This window comes from Thunnus maccoyii, chromosome 8 (assembly GCF_910596095.1).
Source record: "Thunnus maccoyii chromosome 8, fThuMac1.1, whole genome shotgun sequence".
In the NCBI taxonomy this organism is placed as follows: Eukaryota; Metazoa; Chordata; class Actinopteri; order Scombriformes; family Scombridae; genus Thunnus; species Thunnus maccoyii.
In genome coordinates, this window is record NC_056540.1 from 11,033,129 (window position 1) to 11,059,064 (window position 25,936).

At 45.4% G+C, this 25,936-nt stretch overlaps 1 protein-coding gene across 4 annotated transcripts in view; it reads left to right on the forward strand.

Moving 5' to 3' along the window:
* Window positions 1-679: 679 nt before the first annotated feature.
* Window positions 680-25,936, forward strand: part of ebf1a (EBF transcription factor 1a) — a 58,050-nt gene continuing 32,793 nt past the window's right edge. For all 4 annotated transcript variants that reach the window (XM_042419677.1, XM_042419678.1, XM_042419680.1 and 1 more), the window contains exons 1-6: window positions 680-1,629; window positions 2,457-2,613; window positions 3,674-3,737; window positions 4,506-4,561; window positions 5,873-5,946; window positions 7,526-7,594. In XM_042419677.1, coding sequence (XP_042275611.1) covers window positions 1,496-1,629; window positions 2,457-2,613; window positions 3,674-3,737; window positions 4,506-4,561; window positions 5,873-5,946; window positions 7,526-7,594 — 554 coding nt within the window. In that variant the 5' untranslated portion in view covers window positions 680-1,495. The remainder of the gene's footprint in view (window positions 1,630-2,456; window positions 2,614-3,673; window positions 3,738-4,505; window positions 4,562-5,872; window positions 5,947-7,525; window positions 7,595-25,936) is intronic.

Consider the following 25,936-nt stretch of genomic DNA (forward strand, 5'->3'; position numbering starts at 1 on the left):
CTCAACACTGTTCACAAGAGAAAACAGAACGTCGAAATTACATTTTAAATGTTAAAATAAAGTCATTTTCTTTTGTTTTTTTTTAAAGCAAGCTCCTTTAGAAACAATCCTTCACAATGTAGAAAATTAAATTGATCGACGTTGACTTCATTTGACATATATGAGCACTATAAATATGCTCACAACTGATGCTGCAACTATTCTTCAAATTGTTTCCTCTCACTGCAGTGTGACACATTTTGTCACATAATACAATGAGTCACATCTGATATATCTGATGCGTATTTTAAAATGTGTTCGGATTCTGTTTCGTCTTGTTTTGCAGACAGATGCGGACAGTCTGTATCACATTTTCATAGCAGCAGCTCAAGTGACAACGAAGCAAACAGGCGATAGATGTTGCAACCACTCCCGGCTCCCCTCTTCACTCTGCCCTTTTAGTCTCAGCGGGAAAACTGCAACGGATTAAACTAATGTCCTCCCTTGAGTTGATGTTTGATAGTCGTGAATACATTAATTGTCTACAGAAAGACACAGCAGACACACACGCACGCACACACACATACACGCATACTCTGGCATACATGGGCGCACACACTCGCACCGCGCACAGCTTCTGGCTAAGTGGCTGGGGCGGGACACTGCGTGGGACGAGGCGGGGACAGCAGGCAGGCGGACGGGCAGCGTGCTGGTCGGGGTTGGTGGACAGCTGATTGTCCGTGTTATTAACTGTGTTTGGGGGCGTTCCTGCTCGCCTTGTAGACCACGCCCCCCTCACCTACTAGTTCTCCCCCTGTTTGGTATCCCAGAGATGGTCCAAAGTGATTCCTCAGGGAAGAAAAGAGCGCAAATCACCCGAGCAGGAGCCGAGGAGGAGCGGAGCCGCTGTTTGCCCAGGACTGCCTCTTAATTGCGCGTAATCTTCCGTTTCATTCATCTGAACAGAGGAGAAGACTTTGTAAATAAAGGAACGGAGAGAAAGAGGGTGAAACGTGTTTCATCTCCTCGGCTTTCTTTCCCACTGTGGACTGTTTGTTACGAAAACTGACATTTTGCTTGTGTTTTTGTCAGCTGCACCTTGATCCGGGGGGACTGTCGCCAACTCCGTGCAGCCTCTCATCCTGCGCTTCCCCCTTTCATCGCTCTCACGTTGTTCATCTTCATAGCTGCCGATTCCCCCCCTCCCCTGCTTTTTTTTTTTCTTCTGGAGTCGTTGACACGAGGTGCAGCTAACCCTGGATGCTGACAGCTCCCCTTTTCCTTCCACATGTCGCATCTTTTGTGTACTTTGAGAAACACACGCGCAACTAAACGCCAAGTGAAATAGTCCACGCCACTTTGCTCCTCTTGACAGCGCGATCAAACAGACGCAAGAGGAGGGGAGGCAGGGGAAAAAAAAAAAAAAAAGAAAGGAGGGAGCCAAGGAGAGGAGGATAGAGAGAGAGAGGGGAGAGAGAGTGAGAGAGAGATAGCGACAGTGTGAAGGTGCGTTTTGATGTTTGGCATCCACGAGAGCATCCAGAGGAGTGGGAGTAGTATGAAAGAAGAGCCCATGGTGGCCGGGATGAACGCGGTTCGGACATGGATGCAGGGCGCCGGAGTGCTGGACGCCAACACAGCCGCCCAGAGGTGAGCCTGAGGCGGCCTTGGCGCTGCGCTGACACCGGGGCGTGCATGGAGACCGGGGGGAGAGAACACGTTAAGATCTGCGGTGTTAAAGACGGAGCGGCAGTATCACTTGGGGCAGCATGCGTCCCCAGAGGACGTAGTTGTTGGATAACCACTGTTCCCGCTGGCTTTATACGTTCTTTTTTTAGCTGTTAAGTCCAACATGATTAAAAATGTGGCTCAAACTTGGTTTAACATATTTGTGGATGGAAAGCACAGTTAGCTCAAAGAAGCTCCAGGCTCGCGAGGTTTAAATGTAGGCTCAGATTAAGTTTGGTGTTAGGAAAGTGTGCTGTGGGTTTGTGTTCAGGCTTTTCGGCTCACTTTGGTGTTTGTCTCCCTTTTTGGTTGTGATAATTGCTTTTCACTGAATGCATGTATAAATATTATTTTCAAGCTTAAATTTAGAAGTGTTCTGAAAAAAAATCTTTACTTTTAATCAAATTGGTCAAGTTTAAAATTTATATATGCACACTTTTATCAACTGCAGGCCTAGACCACCATGAAAGCTGTTGGTGTCTCCAAATTATGTTTATTATACAAATGCGAATATTTAACTCTGTATATATTTTAATATATTTGTTTAATTATTGTTGATTAAACCACAAAGAGCGTTTGTGAGGGTTTTAATTAAATGGTTCTCGTTTTAGAATGAACTGACTGAAACGTAGATTGGATTTTAGAAGCAGATCTCTTTAACATTGCAATTTTTTTTTCTTCTTGTTTTTATTGAATTTATTGTAATGGCCGTCGTCGTGCATGGTGCTGGTTTGTGCTTGTGTCCGCAGCGGAGTGGGTCTTGCTCGGGCACACTTCGAGAAACAGCCGCCCTCCAACCTTCGCAAGTCCAACTTCTTCCACTTCGTGCTGGCTTTGTACGACAGGCAGGGTCAGCCGGTGGAAATAGAGAGAACCACCTACATTGATTTTGTAGAGAAGGAAAAGGTGAGTTTATGCACGACACAAAAATATTATTTTATCATGTGATAATTTGATAATAAAATCAAAACGAGACTTTTGATATATACATTTTAGTGGAGGAACGACTGATGTCTGATACAGTCTACTAGCCTGTTAAGGCAAAGTGATAAATTACCAGACGTGACTTAACAAAGTGGCCAGACGCACACAGCAGGGATCACTGCTCCTCAGGGCTTCCCTGGTGTCATTTTTTACATCAAGTCTTGCAGAGTTTTGACTTTTTTGGCCTTTTTTCTTTTTTTACAATTCCAAAACCTTCAAAATACAATTTGCACCCATTTACATGAAGGTATAAATCAAGTGCATACAAACTTTAGTGGCAACTTGTCACTAATTCTATTGAATCATATTTATAATCCTGCAGGTGTTGTCAGACAAGATATTTCAGTTTTTAAACACATCAATATCCGTTTTTGATACGTCGATTAAATGTTTGCAAGAGGAATAAAAAAGTGGACTCATAAATATTAGTTTGTTATTATTATTTTCTATTTTATTACTTGTTTATTATTCACTTGATCTAAATGTGATTCTAGTGCTTGTCAGCATTAATAACATTTAACTTCATTCACTGGATATAAAAATGATATATGTCAAATTATTATTATTAATAATAATACATGGAATAAATGTTGTATAACAATAATTTAAACGATTTCTATTTCCAGTATAAGTTAATTAATTTGTTCACAAGTCAGTTTTGTAAATGAAATGTTCTAACGTCTGTCTTCAAATGTCTAAAATTGAATTTGACAGAATAACGTGAATGACTTAACGAGGAAAAAGCTGTTAAAGTTACAGTCTGAAGCTTTTTTTTTTTCATTCTTCTGGATGTCTGAGGATTTTTTTTTTTTTTAAAAACGACGTGAAGTGATTTACATGTGATCAAAGTCATAGAAGTGACATGTCAGTCATGTTATCTAAAAATATCCAGTTCAGATCATAACGGTGGACGCGCACTAGAAGTCCCATGAGGAGATGGTTTGCTTGCTCTGACCGGGAATGTTTGGTTTAATTTTCATAGGAAACGACGGGGGAAAAGACCAACAATGGGATCCATTATAGACTTCAGCTCCTCTACAGTAACGGTGAGTTTGGCTTCCATAATTTTTATGGAGCAATAACAAAAGCAAAGGGTGAATGATACGCCAAAACCCGAGTGAAGAAAGTCAGGAAACAAATGTTATGAGGTTTTGAGAGTGTTTAGTTTTATCTGTTTATTTTAGTTATTTACCGTGAAGGATCGAGGCTTTATGTCTCTGGTAAAATGCTTTAAATGTCATTAATTATACTTAAAAATAACTATTATTATTATTATCATTATTATTATAATTATTATTATTATTATTGTTATTATTATTATTATTATTACTATTATTATTATGCTTACTGCTTCTTAAAGTTAATATAGCCTATATTCTCCGGTCGGCCTATTTCTGGCAGTGGCATGTTTTCCATCCTGCTTCTTAACGATTATTTTTTAAATTCTTTTTGCCTCAATTGAATAATTCAGTTACATGGATTACAATTTAGAAAATGTGTGTTTTTTAATGTTGTGCTCATTTTCACTATTAAGTTTCTTAATAAAAGTTTGTAGACATCACATCGACGAAAGTAGATTAAATCTTCAAGTTCCAAGCAACAAATAATGAAAGTCATTAGTAACAGTTTGAACTCATTCTTTTTACCTAAAGTGGCTCACAGGGGAAGTCACAATGAATAAAACTGTGATCTTAAATACTCCCCTAAAATGGGGAAAGCTTTCCTTTAGATGTGATATGAAACCTGCTGGTAACATTTTAACTATTAACCCCCCTCTCTCTGTCTCTCTGTCTCTCTCTCTCTCTCTCTCTCAGGGATCAGGACAGAGCAAGACTTATATGTTCGTCTCATTGACTCCATGACTAAACAGGTAAGAGGTCCTGCATTAAACTATACGCTCAAAGAATGAAACTCTGCATCAGTTCGCTGCCTGTGCTGGTCTGGATTTTGCCCCCCCACTTCCAGCCACTGCCTCCCCACCCCCTCCTCCTCCTCCTTCTCCTCCCCCTCTCACCCCGCTGCATGCCTGTGTCTGAGACCCTCAACTTCAGCACAGCACAGCCGCCGTGATAAACGACCTGTCTTACCTGTGGAATACATTTACAGAGGCCCAGAAAAGTAGAGGACATGTGTCCTCATACTCTACCTCTGCACAGCAACCAGTAAGTGGGGATGGTGTGTGTGTGTTTTTACAAGCGTCAGGCAGTATATGTGTGTGTTTGACTGTGTGATTGTGCGCATAGGGTGTGTGAATATCTCAGTGAGGTGCACTAGCGGTTGTGTGTTAGTGTTTGGGAAAGACAGTGATGCATGCCAGCTCACTCTTTGAGGACCTTGACCCTCATTTCCTCAATGTGAAACAGAACAAACTATCCCAGAGTGTGTTATGGCCAATTCAATCACACAAAGAAATACAAAGCCGCACATGTGGGCTGGCGCACACTGAGGGAATTCTCTGTGAGGATGAATTAGATAACGAAGAAAATAAGCCTCTTGAACGCTGTTTTGATATCAGGTCTTTTGTTTTGCCAATTCTGCCTCTAGTGCCATTAGGCTTGAAGAGAGTTTGCCTTAGAATGAAAGGAGTAGGAGGGGATTTTGTTTGTGAGTGCACATGGATGTGTGAGTGTGTGTTTGCATGTTTATCAGTGTGTGTGTGTGTGTGTGTGTGTGTGTGTGTATGCAGGGTGATCACAGCCCTGGAGAGCATGTTGAGTGGGGTTGGAGGGGTAACCAGACTAGATTTTTGGACGCTGTGCTGTATGGACCAGATGGTGCACTATACTCCAGTCTGGCAGTCCAACTGCTCACTGTACACTGCATATAAACACACGTGCACGTACAAACACGTATGTGCACGCGGGAGTACACACACACATGCACTGTTGCACACACACACACACACACACACACACAAATGCATTCTCTCTTACTGTCTCTGTCAGAACAGAGCGTTCCTGTTCAGGAGGACTGGATTCCCACGATACACACATTTGCCAGATAGACGACACTGCTCCCAGATGAAAGACACAAACACACTTTTCTGTTTTTTTTTTGTTGTTGTTTTTTTATTTGCCCCTGCATCATGGTTCACTTTTTCTGTTCGAATGAATGTCACTCATAAAAATATAAATCACAATAATTATCTTGATTTTTTTTTTTTTTTTTTGTCTTGCTCTAGGCGATTGTCTACGAAGGCCAGGATAAAAATCCAGAGATGTGCCGGGTCTTGTTAACCCACGAGATCATGTGCAGGTAAGACAAAACACACTCAGCTACAACTGTCATTTTTCTGGATGGAGCCGGCGCTTTTACAGTCTGGATCGAGATGAATGTTTTTCACATTGGATGTGTCTCTGTTGGTTTAAAGAGGAGGCAAAGACATGAGGAGCACTGCTAAATTACAATAGAAATCTTATCATTTTCCTCAAAGTGGGTTGGGGAGATGGGCCCTGGCCTATTTCTGTTGGTAGGCATGTGTGTGTGTGTAAGTGTCTGTGTATATGTGTGCATCCCTCTCATGTTCAGCTAATTAGGACAAGGAAAAGCTCATTACTCAAACCCATCCTCCTTAGTCTGTGTAATACATGCAGTTTGCTGTGTCCTGACAGTGAGCTATGTACAGAGGGGGACAGACTCGTATTACACATAAAATACACACACACACACACACACACACACTTGAATGTAGTAAAGCAAGCAAAGCTCTCGCAGGCCATCGTGTGCATTCACAATCAATAAAAGCATCACGCAGCATATGATTGTCTCTCAATGACCAACCGTCTTGAAATAAAATGCAGAGTTACATGTGGAAAAATGGCTAGTGGCAAAAGTGTAGCCACTTCCTGGTTATCACACAAGGCAATTTAGACCACTTGTTTTCATATGCTGCAGGAAACGGTCGAGATCAGAAATCTGATCTGGCTCTCCAAGCCTCCTGTCCTGGGGGACTCAAGAAAGTAGGGGGGAGGGTCAATCTATCTCCCCCTTTCTCTCACTCTCTTTTGTGTCTTTCTCCATCTCCTCCCACACACATACAGTAGGTGCACACATCTTAGTCACATACAGGTACGCACTCACAGACATGCATGCGTGCACACAGACGAGCAGGCAGAAAAGAAAAGGTAAGCGCAGACGTGATGATACTTTTTGGAGGAAGGGGGGGGGGGGGGGGTGATGGCACACACAACAACACTGTTACATTGTGCTGCAGTCAAATGATTCAGAAAAGAACTCGTCACATCAGTATGCAACCCCCTTCTACCCAGCATGCACTACTCCCCAGGTCCAGTGGGACCACTCTGTGACCCACTTCTGAGAGAGAGAAAGAGCAAGAGAGAGAGGCGGGATAGAGGGAGGGGACGAGCGCAGAGGAAAAATAGAGAACATAAGATGTCTGGTTTTGTGATGTCTGACAGAAACGGAGCTAACCTGAGCCCTGGAGGCTAATTCAAGTTTGTAGCCAGCCTGATTCAAGCTCAGCGCTTTTGCTCTTCTTCTCCAAACTTTGCCTAAAAATCACCCCGCTTATCTCACCCCGCTATAGCGCTAGAGCCCCCCGGTCTTACCTCGACAAGCCCGACAGAAATCCAATTCATGCTGTTTCTTAAACTCCACGAAAGTCTCACGCCCTTTCACTCCTCTTTCTCTTTCCTATACGCTCATCTGACTTCCTCTCCTTCTCTTTATTTCTGCTGTATCTTATCTTGCTGTCCCTGTTGTTCACATCTTGGTGACTAACTCCCCTTTGTCCCCCCACCACCCCCCGCCCCCCAACCCCCCCTTTTCTCCTTTCCCCCCCCTTTCCCCGCTCTCCTCCCTCGCCTCCCTGCAGTCGATGCTGTGATAAGAAGAGTTGTGGCAACAGGAACGAGACCCCATCAGACCCTGTCATCATCGACAGGTAAGCAAACTTCGCCCTTTATCCTCGGCCGACATGATGCTGTGCTGTCATCGCAAACACAAACACAAACACACAGGACTTCTCATGGGTGTGAAGAAGAGCCGTGTGCACTATGCAGGCAGCAAATGTTGAAATCTTGACATTGCAGAAACATATAATAGATGGTTTTTTTTAATTGATAAAATTAATTAATCATTCCATTGAAAGTTAGCTATTTTTGACGTGTGAACTGGCTGAAAAAATGTAACTTCTAGGATGAATAAAGGAAGCCACAGGTTGTTTAAATCTCAGCAACCATAATCGTCTGTGTAAGCAAAACGTGTGAAACAGCAGTAAATAATATCCCAGTGGTATGTGTGTGAAGTGGAGAAGCAATCACGGAGCAGTTGAGTTCTGCTTCAAGTGTGGTCAAACAGTGTTTGTGTGGTTGGGCTGATGACTTGGCTGATGAGCAGTTAGGGTTAGCTACAGTCTGGAGTGTGTGTGGGTGTGTGTGTGTGTGTGTGTGTGTGTGTGTGTGTGTGTATATATAAATCTCATTCTGGACGGGTGCGTTACTGAAGATTCTCTGCTGCTTTTGACACACTCGCCGCATACACACACTTTTCTTTGAGTGTGCACCTTTCCCCTGCCGTCATAAACTACCTCTGACCGATGCAGCAGCTTGCATGATTTACGATCAGTTGGAAAAAAAGAAAAGCCCTGTAGATTTACAGGCCGGCCTGTGCCTGTGTGGCACTCGCGTGGACGTACAGTGTGAGGGAAATTATTTGTTTACACTGGAGCAATTGTTGAAGCGTGCAGATTTAAGCGTGCTGTTCCTTCCATAACAGAGAGCAAACTTATAAAGTGAAAGTTACTCCTTTTCTGCCTGTATTTTGTTATCTATAACAAACAACAGCATCATCAGGTAAAATGAAGTACACCATAGGTTATTTAGGTGTTATGTCTAATTTGAATTTCTCACATTTGAGTGTATGTGTGAGTGTTAATGAGGCAGTGACCTGTGCTATCTGATGAACACAGCTGTCCTGTTCTCGCTGCCGCTCTGTCAAAAGCTACTCTTTACCTGCGTATGTATGTATGTGTGTGTCTGTGTGTGTATCTATGTGTGCGTGAGATCGCGTGTGCGTGTGCCACCCTCGTTCCACTCCAGTGAAGCGGAAGGCCTCACCTCAGCGCTCCCTGAGACAGCTGCACCCCACCACGTGGCCTCAGACAACACGCCTGCCCATCACTCTGTGCCATATTTCTGATTTTTGTTTTCCTGTGTGCATACTTGTTGAGTTTCTCATCTGTGCACTCGCTCTGTCTTTGTAGGGCCGTCCTGGCTCGCCACGGTTAAAACTTTCCCTCCATCAGCTTGCCGCAGTTTGAGCAGAGCCACCTTGGTGAGACAGGCGGATTTCTGCTGTGAGCAGCTTTCCCACACTGAGCATGTGTTGTGGTCGCTCACTGGCGGTATTCCCCTGACGCGCAATGGCTCAGGTGTGAGGGCAGCATTAACGAACAACAAATTAGAACAGGGGGGAGGGAAAACAACAGCAATATCTCCGTTTTCCTCTCCAGCGAGCACTCTTTCTGGACAGGAAAATAGGTCAGGTGAGAGGAGAGCGATCGGGGAGGGGGTTGGTAGCTTGTTTTAAAGGGGGGGACTGAAGGGGAATAAGGAAAGGAGGGTTTATACGTTTGCTCATTTAGTACCAATATATTCTTGGCAGTTGTAATAATCAGGGATTCATAAACAAACAAACAACTGTGAGGGTGAAACTGACTCAATTACCATGAGTTCCCCTCCTTCAAATTCATAAAGAAATACCATCAGCAGCCCCTCTCCACCCTTGAAGTTATTTAGTTCGTTAAATAAGGGCTCGTTAGCCCTCTGCTGTTTCGCAGAGATGATTAGATTTTACAGCCCTAATTAGCTGGGCTAGCTCTAACTCTTCTGGAAGAGTAATGGGTCTGATTGCCTAATTAGCTCTCTCTCGTTAAGATGGGAGAAACAGGCCACTGCAGCAAAACCGCAGGAATGAGGAAAAATAAAGTCAGCTAATGAGTAACTTATTTGATTGTTAGGAGAACAAATCTGGTACAGTGTGGATCGGCAGCGCTCGGGAGAATCTGATTCGCCCCCTCTTTATCTCGCCTCTTGTTGGGGAGAGAATTTGTTTGGGCATTAAAGTGTCTACAAGGAGCAATATGATGCAGATTTTAATTATGAAGCATATTTGTTTAGGCTATGATAGCAAAAAGCACTTTAACATTTCTTAGTTTTCTACTGAAGTTGAAACATCCCCCTCAATCTGTCCTCTTTTCATGTTTTTTCAAGCTTTGACTGTCTCAGATACGGTGTCGTTGCATTATGTTGTGTTTTTAACCTTGAATTTTGATCAATTCAAAGAGACGTTGGCGTGATGTGTTGGGTCTGTGCTTGACACTGGGCAGAGGAAGCAGCTGAAAGGTGAGAAGCTCCTGTGCGCCTCTCTATGTCTTCCCCAGGGAAACGTGTGGTCCACTTTAGCCTCTTACAGAAGCAGGATAATATGAGGGGAGCCCTTAACCCCTCCCACCCCCCACATCCACTTCCTCCTCTCTCCATCACTCCTGGTTAGCATGGGGTTAATCATATGCAGCCACTGCTAGTCAGTCTATCATCTGCCTGGATGGGCCTCAAATCACAAACACATTTCCCTCTCACCCGTGTACACCTTTGCTATCACTTAGCATTGCCTCTGCGCTTCTGTCAGGTTATCTCCCCACAGAACTGCTTTTGTTAATTTACTTGCTGCATCCATATAATTGCGGACTAATCTGTCAACCCTGCTCGCTTTGGGGGTATGACTGTCCCTCCGGCCCCGTGTGTCCTCTCTTGCCTCCTACCACCTGTGTCCCGTGGCCCTTTCCTGCCTGTCCAGCTCCCACAGGCCTGCCGCAGGGTGTCCCCCAGGCATGGAGAACCTCTCTGGAGGGGGGGAGGCAAACTCTCTGTGACCAGAGATAAGGATCCACTGGATAGCTCTGCGTATCCCATGATCCCCCTCTTTCCAGTCACAGTGCGGGGAGGTGGTGGGGGTGTCAAATTTACATGCACAGATGATGTTATTTCAGGTTTATTGCTGTTTTCGAGTGTGCGCTTGTGAGTGTGTTTGCGTTTACGCACACTCCTGCAGCCCGCTGTTGATGTGGCCCATTTCCTTGCATGCGTGTCTGTGCTTGTGTATCCGCAACAGTGTTGGTTGTTTCCCCAGGAGTGTGTGTGTGTGTTGATAGAGGCCATTTCCTGGCGAGTGTGTGTGTGTCTTGAGTGAAGAATGTCGGGCAGGAAGTGCTCCTCCCGGGGAGGATGATGTCATGGCCGATGGTTTCCTGTTCTGCAAGCTAGTGGAACGGACTGACTCTCAGCTTCATGGTGGGTAGTTAGTACTTGTGCACCGGGTTTTGGTTCACCTCTCGGCTGCTTCAGGTCTACACCTGGTTCAGTGACACATCTGGAGGGGACAAATTATCCTAGGAGCTAGCAATGTTTAAAAGATTGTGTTTTCCAAGCTAATGCATTTCGCTGCATAGCTTGTTTGTCACTCCCCCCCTCTTTGTCTGCCTCTCTAGTGGGGAACCCCCTCATTGTTTTGGTTGTTATGTTTGGATGCACTTCCTGGGGTGAGAGGTCATGTGTTGCCTTGGCTGGGCTAACGTGCGCTAGTGAATAATGTATGTCATTGACTTTATGTCAGCCCTGCCAGCCCCCCAGCCGAGCCCACCCATGTTTAATTCATCCATCTCATTTGTGTGTGTGTGTGTGTGTGTGTGTATGTGTGTGTGTGTGTGTGTGTGTGCGTGCCTGCGAATGTGTGTGTGTGTGTGTGCGTGTGTGTCATTTAGAGGCCCAGTCTGCACCTGTCCAGCCATTAGCCCCCTTCTCATTTGCATTTGATGCTAATGTGGTTTACTGGCAGCGCCTTCCGTCCCCTCAGCTTAGTTTCACTTTCATATCCATGACTGTGTTAGTGAGAAGGTGAAAACACACTTACAGTGCATCTATCCTACATTCTTGTGACTGTATCCGCTGATGTCTCTGACATCTGAATGTTGAGGTCTTCATAATTCTCCTTTTCTTCTCAAGCCTCGGGGCTGTTTAGGTTCACACAGAATAGCTATTCCCCACTTTCTTTCTAATCATTTTCAACATGTGTGTTTTCAATTGCGTCTCTGACCACCACAGTATCACTAGCTTGACATTTCACTCCAAGACAAATAAAGTCTAGAAACAGAGTCATGAGACCCCGAGGGTGACAGTCCAAGCTACGTCTTTTTTAAGCATGTATGATCCTCCCTGAGCTTTAGGGGAAGCGAGATCTGTGCAGATTGTGCCGTGATTTTCAGCGCTGGCCTTTTTCTCTTTAAAAGATGTTTTCATGTTGATATGCTGTTTCTTTTGTGCGGTCTTATGGGGGGGGGGCAGCCGCACTAGATGTTATGGGAGGCTTTGAAAAGGACTGGTCCTGAGCTGGTTGTGGTGTTTGTGCACGGCTTAGTGGCAAAGAGGCAGAGTTGCTGGCTCATCGATATGCAGGCAGAACTCCCCTCCCTCAGGTACTGGCTGCCTCACAAATCTACCTCTCTCACACACACACACACACATAAGAGCACACACATATAGACACAGATGCAGCTCTCACCCTCAGATAAACTCATGTATAGTACATAAATATATATGCAGACGCACACATGCGCAGTTTTGAGAATCCACAGGCGTGCAAAACTATAAGCTTGCACACACACACACACACACACACACACACACGCATACATACACACACATATTGACCTGCAGCTCTCTGCATCTGTTTGGTTGTGTTCTTTTTTCCCTGCGGTGCTTTCCCCCCAGGGTTGGAGGAAAGCGCGGCCCCAAGAGACGGACGGCTGCGCTGATTGACAGCAGGGAGTTTGGAGGTCGAGGAGCCTCTAAAACAGCGCTGCCTCTTTCTCTCTCATGCAGACCTTCAGCGTTCTAACCTCCCCCCCCCCCCTCCCACCAACAACTGGCTCGCTTTCATTTTGCGAACACCCCCGGAAAAATTAACACATCATTCCCGGAGTAGACCTGTTTTTGTTTCTCCTGATATGAAACATCAAATTAGAATAAGCTGTTTTTTTGTTTCATGATGAGGAAACAATGAGGGACACACTGGAAATAAGCATTTTTAATACTTAAGTTTGTTATCCTGAGGAAAGATTTTGTGTGTATTTCATTGTTACGTTTTAATTCTTTCCCCAATAAACTAAACAGAGCTGCTATCACGCTTTATAGGTAGTTAAGCTAATGCTCCACAGCTGAATGCAGGTCACAAACAGTTTATTAGGGCATATAAAGTGTAATTTACAAATGTCATAACCGTGAAAAGTTCTGGGTTTCATGACATGAGGAGGTTTTTTGGCGAGAGCTACTGTAAATAGCGCTGTTGTAGATCCATTTTCTCTGCAAACTGCTTTGTCATTACTGCTTGACATTCCCAGCTTGACCTGGCCGCTCTCCTTGGCCGTTCCCTCTGCCTTTGTGTCAGTGTTTGTTCTGTCCCAGAATGAAGGGGTTTAGGCGGCCAGAGCTGACCCAAATGAGTAGCGTCCTACTTCTCTGGGAGCTATTTAAGACATTTTTGGTGTGGTAATTGCAGGACAGAGAGATAGAGATAGAAGGGGAGTTAAATAGAATGAAGATATATTTACCGTATGAAAGGTCTGGTGTATGACGTGCAACTGTGTGTGTGGTACTGTAAGTGAGGAAGGAGTAACGTTTTCCAGGATTTAGTCCGTGACTCGCCCAAGAAGATGCACTCAATTTGCTTTTCAAATGAGGCGTGAAGAGCGCGAGCGCGCGCCTCTCGGTGTGATGCTATACATTTGTACGTGCGTGGCTATGTGTGTGCGGGCGTGTGTGGCAACAGCGAGGCTTTGTTTTCTCAATGCTCTGATGTGTGTGGACAGTCGCTGCTCTCTAGCGCACGGCCCACTAAGTGCTCTCTCACAGCCAATGTGTTACATGGCTGCCCGTGTTGCCGGTCGTAATTGAATAGACACACCAGCTCCTCTCGGTGAAGGATATTCGGGCCTCCTCTCCCAGCAGGCTGATCCAGTGTGTGTCATCGAGCAGCATGGCCTCCAGCCTCCCTGATCTCAGCCCCTCACTGATGATTCATTGTTTACTGATTATTTCTGCTAAGTGAGAACGCAGACAGCGTGCCTCATGCCAGCTCCATACCCCCCAACCTGGCGTCTCACTTCCTATCAGTCAGTTTCCATCCCAGCCAGCCTCTTTTCTGGCGCTTTACCTCAGCGCTGTAGCCCAGGATGTACGTCCAGGTGTCCAGGATGAGTGTTGGTGACCTGCTGTGCCCAAGCAAGATGTATAGTCTGTTGATTGTTTTCCATCAATCTGTCCAGGAAGAATGGATCGCTGGCCAGGCGCTGTAAGCGGCGCTCTCAGTTTCACACGCCACAATGGAAGGAAAACCTGCACGGCATGGGGGAGACAGGGAGGGAGAGATATGTAGTGTGATAGTATTGGTGGGATACTGCAACAGAAAGTTACGGCATTTAAATGATTGGAAAGATCATTTTAACATAATCAGATTACTTCATGTGAGATTTTTCCCTCTTTTCTACGGGGGGATATTTCATTTTCTGCAAAACTTCCTTTAAAAAAACACACACTTCCACTCTTATATAGGCTGTTTAGTAACTATATCATTATCTCCAAGTTCAACCTTTTCATATCTGCTCTTATATATGAGTTTTGTGACATTGAGCTTGACTAATTTGAGCTGTAATGTTAAGAGACAAAAGAAAATCTTCAAGGGAGTATCTCTGCTGTAATTAAGCGTAAAGCAGGGACGTCAACATGCAGACAATTATGGTCAACAGTACTGTTCGATCAAAGGGAGGATATATATTCTTACAGTCCTAATATATTCTTTTTACTTTGCATTAATCATCAACAAATGAGACCCAGCACATGTCACTGTTCCACTTCAAAAAGCCGAGCTGAATTTAAAGGCCTTTGTTTGTGTTTATGTAACTGATGAGGGGAGACAAAGTAAGGCGTAGGCAATCGACTGAGACACTTTGTTGTTCTACACTGCCTCACCCCTTTGCGTGTGTGCTTGCTAACGTTGTTTGTTTGTTTACCGAGTGGCTTGACCTCGCTGAGAGGAATGTTCACTTGTTTTCTTTTCTTCTGCTTCTCCTTCTGTGTTTTGTCTCTCTGGCTACCTCTGATTTCCTCCATCCAATGTGTCTCTCTTCTTCTCTCTTTATCTATCTGCCCTTCCGTCTGCTGTATGTGTCTTTCTTTGGTCCTCCCACTCACAACTCCAGATTTAGGTTTTTTGGTTAATCACACTTGGAATCCTTCTGCGTTTGAACACTCTTCCTCGGCAGCGTGTCTTCCTCGATCTCCGCGTGCGGCGCAGGAGAGAGTCGCGCTAATTATCCTGGTTATTGGCTTCTCCAATGCAGGAGTTGTGATTTACATGAGGTGACATTCAGTTCAAACACACAGACCTTCACAACCTTTTTCTGGAAAACAATTAACAGCACCGCTTTCTCCTCTCTCTCTCTCCCTCCCTCCTGTACCCTCTTTTTTTTTTTTTTTTTTTTTCCCCTGCTACACCACTCCCTCTCTCTCTCTCTCTCTCTCTCTCTTCCTCTGGCTATTGTCTTCACACAAACAGAGAAAATTTACTGCCAAAAGAGTGAGGAGTGTGCAACGGGGCACAATTGTTGGTGTATGTTGTGTAGCTAGTGATTGCTTGCTTGTTAATTGACAGTTACTCCTTTGGGTGGATATTCAGAGAGGAGTTTTGAAGAGCTTTTGAGTGAGGCTGACATGGAGAAGGTATTAACTTCACTTTTGCAGGATTGTAGCTAACGGTGGTCTTTAAATCTGTGCAATAAAAGAGCCCTGATGTAGCACTGCACCAGTTTTATACATCTTTTCCATGTCTCCGACTCTGACCCTAGAAAATTCGAGACACACACACACACACTTACGGATAGATATACAGCCCACACAGGCATGTTCAAACACAAAGACAAACTTACAAGCGTGCCGTTAATGAAGCGCATCTCTCTTCTGTCATGACGCCCGTGTTAGCATGACAAGATGTTTACACACACAATCACGGCCGCTCCTCTGATGTGGGCAGGGATGAAAGCGAGATGAGAGGGAAGAGGAAAAGAGGAGGCAGAGACGTGACGGTGAGTGTCGGGTATGGACCGCTTTTCTGTGTTTGACAGGAGGACAGTTGTAACAGTAGCCCACTGAGAGCCGAGAGAGAGGCGGCGAGATATAAAGGGATATATAGACAGATGCGGGGAGAGAGAGAGATGTACCTGGAGGAAAATGTTCTGAAAAGGAAAGACTTTTTTTTTTTTCTCTCTTTTCTTTTTCATACAGAGGACTCCTCTGAACTCAACCACATCCTTGAATCTGGAGGAAAACAATTAGATCCACCCAGTTCCCCTTGTCCCGCAGTGTAGATTACAAATGAGCAAACCTGGCATTTATCACATTACTACAAACATTTATTAAAGCCTGTTCCCCTCTAAAGCTGCAGAGATAACAGTGGGTAATTGCAGAGACTGGCTCTATTAGTTAAGTATGCCTAATGTCACTGCCTCAGAGCATTAATGGACGCTGTAGTATTATGTTCCTGCGCTCATTACCACCCCACTCCCCTTCAAACAGATACACACACACACACACACACACACACATATTCACACACCCTCTCCCCCTCCATTGACCCTGCAGCAGGAGTCTGTGCCACTCTAATGAGAAATGGAAAACACTACTCCGCAAGCTCCAAGACACACACACACACACACACACATAGGCCTATGGACACACACACACGGCGGGAGCCATTACAAGGGGACAGAGGGGTACAACAGTATAATCACACACGCCCAGGGAAACAATTGTGCTGTTATCAGAGTGATCACATTATAAAAGTTTAATAAACACCAAACGGCCTAATGGTGAATTAGCCTGCATCTGCCCTGTGTTGTGCCAGGCTATAATTAGTGATTTAACAGAGACAAACAAATGTTTTTTTTTTCGCCAGAGCGTTTCACAATCAACAGATTTGTGCATTTTTAGTTGGACACAAATTACCCGCCGTGTCCAGAATTAAAAGAAAACGCACGCGGCTGTGATGATTTGTGAGGTTTCCATTCTGTGATCTCGACTCGAAGACAGCGAAAGTAGCCTGTGTTGTCGCTGAGAGAAACACACACACAAACAGTGAACCACTGAGAGCAGGGTTTGGCTCAAGCCCCAGTCTGGTTTTCTAAGTGGCACTTGAGATGTGTATGGAGAGAGGCGGATGGGTGCTTGAGATTGTTGAGGAGAAGAGAGACAGAGAGTGAAGGAGGGAGGGAGGTGGTGAGGGGAAAGAAGAAAAGAAACAGGAAGAGATGGCAGTGAATGACGTGGAATAAGTTAGTTAAGAGGAGGAGGGGGGGGGGGGGGGGGGGGGTAAAAATGACTCTTTCTCTCTTGGGCAAAACCAGCGGTTGTGTGTCTATTTTGATACTTGTGTGTGTGCCTATTTGCATGCGTGCGTATGCGGGCATTGGCGTTAAATCGATGACAATTTATAATTTACAATCACAAGGACCTATCACTTTTTATAGGGCCTCCATCTTCGCTCATCAATATTACATCAGGATCCAGACTCTCAGCGTGAGGGAGCAGGAGGGTGAGAAAACGGCTGAGGAGAGAGAATATGGCTTTGGTCCAGCGTGTGTGTGTGTGTGTGTGTGTGTGCGTGTGTGTGTGTAGGTGGGGGTGGAGGAGGGCATCTGCTGAGGCTGTAGAAAACATCGCTTCCAGCATACACAAATGTGCAAACGCATACCCTACCTCACATGTGTGCATGTGTGTGTCTGCATCTGTGTGTGTATGTCCCACTGCTTTTGTGTGTGTGTGTGTGTGTGTGTGTGTGTGTGTGTGTGTGTGTGTGTGTGTGAGTGCTTGCCAGCTGAGTGACAGCTTAGTATTGATCTGTGGGAGGCCCCGGTGTCATTAGACCCAGTATGGACCAGCAGGCACACGTGGAGGTCAGGGCACGGAGTTTGTGCATGCGTGTGTGTGTGTGTGTGATTGAGCGTGTGTGTGTGTATGTGTGTGAAGGAGTGGGGGACCAAGTGTTCAGCAGTGACAGGCTCAAGCCTCTGAAAGAAAATCAATCATGTCATAAGAGGAAGGTTTCCTCCAGCCTCCTTCTCACTCTTTCTCCCCCCCCTCCTCCTCCTCTCATCCTTTCTCCTCTTTTCTCCTCTTTTCTCCTTTTTTTTCTTTTCATTCACCTCAGCACTTTAAACTTATACCACTCCTTTCTTCTCTATTTACTGTCTTTCTTTCTTTTTTTGAGCATCTCTGTTTCTCTGCCAAACACACACACAGATAGGACTCCTGGGTCAGAACAGGGGTTGCATGTGTGATGTGCGGATCAATCCGAGGGGTTATCCTGGCAAAAGGAGCCATTAGTGACAGAACTGATCCTGGATCAGCCCTCATTAACTAAAAGGGCACGGGGGCTGTTTGTCCAGATAAAAGAAATGACCCCAAACCAGGGCCAATTAACTGAGAGGGCAGAGACTAGTTGAATTGATGGCATGCATTGTTTTGTTTATTAGAAGTTTCGTTCGAAAAGAACCTGATTAGTTTTATTGTGAATTTAAGCTGTCCTTCAGTTATTTATTATTAAGGACGAACGCACACACACATGCTCACACACACACTACACACACACACACACACACACAGGGCAAGCATCCACCTGTTCTCTTCGCTCCTCTCTCGCCTGAGGGGACGAGTATGGTAGATAACAGTTTGAGTGGGCCTGCTGCAAAACACTAATCAGACCTAACACTGCCTAATTAGTACAGAGTCCGCTGATTGGCTTACAGCAATAATTAACACAGGTGAGAATAATTAGCTCCCCATAGACCTGTTTGTGCCTGTGTGTGTGTGTGTGTGTGTGTGTGTGTGTGTGTGTGTGTGTGTGTGTGTGTGTGTGTGAAGGATGTTATTATGCAGTCTTGGTCCCAAGTGAGGCTGAGGAGGCAGAGAGAAGAATCAAACTCATTACTGAAACCAGGCCAACCTGTGTTAGGTGCTCTGCTTTCCCACACCCAGAGAATTAGCCACAGAGATATCCACCTCCCCTCTCTTCTCTCTTTCTGTGTGTGTGTGTGTGTGTGTGTTTATCCCTCTGTCTCAGTCCTTCCTCTTTCTTGCTTACTTTCTCCTTTTCTCCTTTTCCTTCAGCCCCCCTCACTGATGAGTGAAGGTCCGCTAGGTGAACCTGTTAAGATAAGATGAAACACAGACACGGGGCATCTTTCTATCATATTCTGTCTCTCTGGTGGTCTGCTTCTCTCTTTTATCCCCCGCCCAGTCTCTTTCAATCTCTCTTCAGAATAGAGAGAACAAAATAGAGAGTGTGTGTGTAAGGGGGGGGATATGTTGGCAAGTGCTGTCTTCCTCTCCATATAAAAAGCTTGTACAGTGAGCATATAGCCTCTTCTTCTCCATAAAATTGTATACCGTACACTTCATGAACTACTACTTACCGCCTGGCTGTATATAGAAGATAGTGAATCATGCTCAGCCAACGCCTCATGTTAGCTTTCCAAGAGAGAGAGAGAGAGAGAGATAGAGAGGAAGAAGGAGATAATGAGAAATATAGAAAGGGAGAGACAAAAGAAAAAGAAAAGCGGACAGTGTTTTGCTGTACGACTGGCCGTCGTTCATCAGTCTGAAGCAGCATGGTGTCCTCCATCTCACTCTCCCTGGTTATTTTTACCAAAGTGCTTCTTCTTTGATCAAGCCAACATCACAGAGAAGAAGACGGGCACGCAGACATTGAGAGGGGGTTAATATTGGAACACAATTGACGGCTTGTCACTTTTAGCTCCGAGGCACCAACATCGCCGAGTAGTTAGTTAGGTGCCAGAGAGGGAGATGGGGGGGGGGGGGGGGGGTAACACACACACACACACATACACACACACTTTCCAGAGCTTTTTGTGTGCTAAATAAATAACAAGCGACGATGTAAATTGGTGTTTTCCTGGAGTGTGCGGCTGCTTCTGGGATGTATTTTTCATGTCAAGACATTTTAGAGTGGTTTAGGAGTGCAGGATGTGCAGATAATGAATTTAACCCCGCAAACTGTACACACACACACACACACACACACACACACGCTTATGCACACAATTTTACACTCATACATTCATATGGGGAGCGGAGTCGAATATTCACTTGACCACAGGTGCACCGCAGTGCTGCCAGCATTAATATGGGGCTGACTCCCGCCCCCTGTCTGCTATTGTTCTCCACCCACAAGGGCCCAGGGAGGTGCCAGGGGCGACATCAGCCTATAACCATACACTAGTAGAGACACAGTGGGAGAGGGAAAGCTCATTGCTGGCTGACTGATCTCCAGTCTCGCACTGACAAGCCTCCTGTGTTCACTAGATTTGTTTTTTTTTTTTGTTTTTTTTTGTTCACTCCTGGTAAACACTTGCCTCTCAAAACAGGCAGCTACTACCTCTGTCACACCGAGGTTGTCAACACAACGCTCAGCGTACTGTACTCCACATCACACCGACATAGAGATGTATGTATGAGCGAAATGGATGTACTCAAAGGAAGCTTAAATGCATATAAGGGCTGTTAAAGCTGTGTTTATGGGAGGCATTTGCATAGTGTTCATAGCCCTTTATGCCTGTCTCCTTCCTATTCACACACATACACAAAATGCACTTTTCCCTCTCGAATACCCTCATCATGCCTTCCTGACTAAAGAAACAAAATGAAAGAAGGTTGATTGAGGCAAAACAAGGAAGGTTGTTTTTTTTCATATTTCCTGTTTCAATAATTAATATGCATGAGTTTTATGGCCGCTTAAGATGCGATCAATTATTCATTAACAGCATGTTAATTGCATCCACAGTCGTGAATATTTAACCAAACACTAAATCAATGGGGTCGAATGAGCAGCAATATGGACATTTTATAAGCTTTGCCAAAATTAGGTTAGGCTTTAATGAAAACTGCAGAGAACAGATTGAAAAGGGAAAAATGGGAAGAAATAAAGAAAATGTGGAAAAGTAAATGAACCAACTTCACAAGGAGGACTCGCATATTTAGAAATCAGACAATATGAATAAATGCAAGGCAGCAAGATGCAAGGTTGTTGACTCGTAACAGTGTAGTCTCTGACTCTTAGCCTTTTCTTCGGCTTTGTCTCTTTATTCTCATCTCCTCCTTTTTTAAATGGAGAGGATGTAATCTCTTCATCTCTGCCCACTGTAGCCAGCCTTTTTCGCTCTCAAAGACTCCAGACTCCTTTGTCCTGGATCTTTGTGTGCTTGTGTGTGTGTCTGTGTGCTCTGTGTGTGTGTGTGTGTGTGTTCTGTGTGTGTGTGTGTGTGTCACAGCAGTGTCTGGACGGTGACATTTCTCTGCTTGGATAACCATCGCGCCCTCTGTCCCTCTGTCCCTCCAGCCATGACGCAGGGTAATGTCACCTGTCAGTCTCAAACTCCTACTTACAACCGCTGTCCAGCCCCCCCCCCCTACCTCCTCACTCTCCCCTCACCCACATGGAACACCACCACCCTCTCACCCCCGACCCTAGCAGCTCCTCCCCTGGACCTCACCTGGGAGACAAAGCCCTCACCACCTCCTTCTCACTCCTTTTATCTTCCTCTCCAGTACCTCATATGACTCCATATCCTCCTGCTCTTTACCTACCGTATATCCAAATGGCAACCCCACCCCTTCTTACCCCGCACATTTGCCCCGAGGACTTCAGAATATGGAACGGGAAGACATCACATATAGTGAATGGGAAAGTCAGGGGTGGGAAGTTGACTTTTTGCCTGGACCCTTGTGCGCCTGTTTCCAATTACTCTCCCAGCACAGGCGGGGTGGAGGTTTATGCGTTATATGGGAATGTAATTGACTATAACTGCCCTCTTAACATTAACCAGGTGTACTAGCTGAGTGTGTGAGATTAGGCCCCGGGTCTTGGCCGTTATGTGTGGACTGTCTATGTGGTTGTGTGTGTTGTTGTTGATGTATTTATACCCTGCTCCTGTGAGGTGCTGCCCATTAGCACTGCATTTAAATCTGCCATTTTTCCTGTGTGTGTTTGTGCGCGCGCGTGTGTGTGTACATACATAATGGTAGGTGTGTTTCTATTTGTGCCTTAAGTTTCATCGTGCATCAGCCCTGTGTGTGCGTATAAGAATGAGAGGGAAAGTAAAAGAGGCAGGATACAGATCCAGCCCACTTCAAGGGGGGCCTGACTTTACAAGGACGAAGTCAAAATGGGTCCATTCACAAGGCTGACACACTGTGATTTGTATGTATAGTGCTGTGCAGCCTGCGGGGCACTAGCCCAGAGGCTATCACAGACACCCAGACCAGTGCACAAGCAGTGGGGGGGGGGGGGGTGCTGGATGGATGGAGAGTGTGTGTGTGTGTGTTTAGAAGGAGAGGATTGTGTGTGTGTGTGTGCGTATGTGTGGTGGAAAGGGAAGCATCAACAGGCTGTCAATCAAACCCCGGCCACAGCCTGTCACTCCTCGATAGAGCTCATCCGGGGGAGAATGGGAGTCCCTGGGACCCTGAGAGGAGAAAGGAGGAGGTGCTGGAGGGGAGGCGGAGGAAGCAGGGAGGAGGTGACTGTCTATCTGTCTCAGTGACTCGGGCTTGATTTGATATTTGATACCGAGCATGTGGCATTTGAATGCAAATCTATTTTGATCGTCTCACCGTCTGATAGGGTTAAGAGGAATCTATAGGGGATATGCATTTGTGGGTGCATGAATGTATGCATGACAAACACACACACACACACACACACACACACACACACACTCAGACACATACAAAATGGGACTAAGAGGAATTATTCAGATGGATTGTATTACTACTTTCTTTTCAAAGCAATATAAAGATATTTTATTCATAACAACATACAATGTAATAATTCATAGGTTACAAATAGGTTTAGTGAAGTGATCTTTGACTCCTTGTGGTTAAAGTAGGACTGATGTCGCCGCATCTCTTCATGTGCAAAAACTTGGCAGTGTATTATGTATACATCCTGTACATTGCTGTGTGTTTGCCGACGTTTGGAAATGTGAGCGTGTGCAGGATAATTATTTTCCCCACGTGCGTGAGGAGGATTGTGTTTAAAAGCAAGCATGCCAAGTAGGTAGACAGACGGACAGCTAGACAGACGGATAAAGCCAGTATTACTGCAGTATGGAAATGCGAGGCTCAGTTCCCTCCCAATTAGAGCAGTGACTTCTGAAATGCCATAATACCCATTAATTAGCAGGCTGCTATTTTCTCAGTGATTTGGCTAATTAGTCTGCGAGGCTCTACACTATCTGGACCATTATTATTGGGTTGAAGCCATGCAAACACACTCATGCACACGCACTCACGTTTCAGCGCAAACACCAGCGCACTCACGTTCATATACATACCGTACAGGGGAAGAGATACACATTGCAACAATTTTCCCACAGTTGAGTGACCCTAATTTAAGTGACACCATTATACGCTTCAGCGGCGGCATAGCAAAGCATGAGAGAGTTAATGGTGAAGAAGGGGATGTTGATGAGCAGTTACACACTGGCCGCCCTCTTTTTCAACTATATTCTCCTCACAACATGTTATTATATGCTGCACTGATAAAGCCCAACAAACAGCAGCACTACCCTGTCCCCTCTTCAGAGAAACAACAGGGAAGCATTTCAACCCCCTGTAATGACTTGGCGTGTGTATGTGTGTGTGTGTGTGTGTGTGTGTGTGCGGTGCTCTCTGCTCGACAGTCCATCAGTGTCTCCCACCGGACAGACAGGCCACTGACACAGCACCACGAGGCCAGGAAACCTTTTCAATCACTCCCTCACTTTTCCCCCTCTGTCAGGTGGCAGAAAGGCGTGATTGATCTGTTGTTGCTCCTCGGCGGTAAAGGAGTGGAAAGAAGTTGTGTTGGTTGAAAAAAAAAAAGGTCTGGCATGTGTGACAGCCACTTTCATAAGTTTATTAATCATCTTCATCAATAATGCAGCCCTAGCCCTGCTGTTGGTCGCCATGCAGCTTGTGTGTGTTTGTGCGTACGTGTGTGTTTGCATGCACGCAAGCGAGGGTGTGTTCGCACTCCTCGCAGCCCGATGAACTTCATAAGTGTCCCATCACCACTTTAATCAAATTACTTATGAACCAAAATTGACAGTTTTCATTAATTATAAAGGATTATTCTAATTGCGATTCAAATTTATTCATTTAGAACAGACGGCATTCAGTAATGTTTCAGGAAATTTGCATATTAAATGGAGAGGGTAGGCCATTAGCTATGCTAATGTATGCATGATTCCTTATTTTGTGATTGGTGGGCCATATGTAGCAGGCTGGGGGTGTGCAGGTGAGGAATCTAGAAGGAGCTGTAATATGTTTGATAAACACAGAGGGACGCAAGGCCAAAACACACGCGTGCACATGAACACACGCTCACACAAGCACCGCAGGACGCCATACGTCTCTGTTGAGCATCAGTCTGTCTTTCCCCTGTCACGCACTCTGTCTCCCGTTTTCTCACCCTCTCCCATTCTCTGTTTCCATATTCCTCCCTCAAGACCCATTGGAGGGAACAACTTTTCACCCCAGAACAAACACAGCACACTAATTAAGTTTCTGATTTCTGATCCGGCTGCATTTAGAAACATAACCTTGAGCCTGTGTACAGTCACAGTCATAGTTATGATTTAATACGGTGCTTAAATGGAACAAAAAGAAAGAACTTTTGCAAGCGGCACATTCATCCCCACAATGCATGGTGCTGGTCCCGGGTTGACACAATGCTCTTTATCAAGCTATATATAGTCGATGCATTATGCATTAAGTTTAACATGTGCTTAAATCAACACTATTCAATATGAATACATCAGTCTTCAACTAAGGAACAGAGGAGAACAGTTAGGGTAAATGACTGCGCGGGGAGGCATGCAAAAGCGGGCATAAGCATGCGGTCACACACACACACACACACACACGGTCACACACACCCTTCGGCTGTGCGGCAGCATCTACCCAAGCTGATGACAGGGCCATTATTCACTGGTCAGTCCCACGAGGGCAGGGTTTGGGTTGAACAGGGTAGCAGAGCGTCCCAGCATGGCAGGACAACGCTGAGGTGAGAGGGACCAGGACCGTTCATTACTCCCGTGGTCTGGGGGCCTGGAGCTCTCTCTCTCTCTCTCCCCCTCTCTCTCTCTCTCTTTGTCTCTGTCTCCATCAGATTAATGGGCCAGGCCCGACAGAGGAAGTGTTTCAATCAGCACTGCCTGCCAAGCTTGTCCATCACCCAGACAGCCTCTTATTCATCATGGCTTTGATACACACACACACACACACACACACACATGCGCGCACAGATGTTTATTTGGTTGCATTTCTTCCTCAGTGCTCTGGTGTAAAGCCGGGCCACAGGTAGTTATGTTATCAGCCTACAAGTTGTTGAACCCAGCACTGCCAAGCAAAAGAGATCGGCCATCTTTCAATGCTCCCTGCACGATATTTCAGTTGAATTTTGAATGATCCTTTTTCGGATGAAATGGATGAAACACAATTGGTTAAGTGTCTCTGGGACTTCTGTCCCCAAGCTGGGACTGGAGCTCCGGCTCCGCGGGAAGCGAGGAACTATCTCTCCCAAGTGGGGCTTCTCCCTGAGCGGGCGAAGGCACAGCGAGGATCCCCCCTGACCCACACCGTCTCCCTCCTCCAGGGTCCATTTGTTCTGAGAAATATTTAACGACTGGGCAAATTCAGCTGACATGACATACACACACATCGAGCAGATACAGAGGAGGAGGAGGATGGGACGATGCACAGAGCGAGCTAGAAATGAATTTTTCAGCGCTGTGAGATGTTCTATTTGAATAAATCATGACACTTAAGATAGACATGAGGGCAATATAGAGGTGCTCGCCACTACTTTGAGGAGTGGCACTCCAAAGGAATGAAGTGAAGTGAAGTGTGTGAAGGTCTGTCTTTCTTTGTCCGTCTGCCACCATGTCTCTGCGTGTTTTTGCATATTTTCATTTATGTTTTTATCGTTCTCAGTTCATCTATCTGATATTAGTATTGTACATGGAATAGGATGTTTCTCTCACAGTAAACTGGGCCATAGCAGCCTGCTACGGGCTGGTGTCCGAGGCCCAGGGCCAGGCCCAGAGACAGACCTGGTT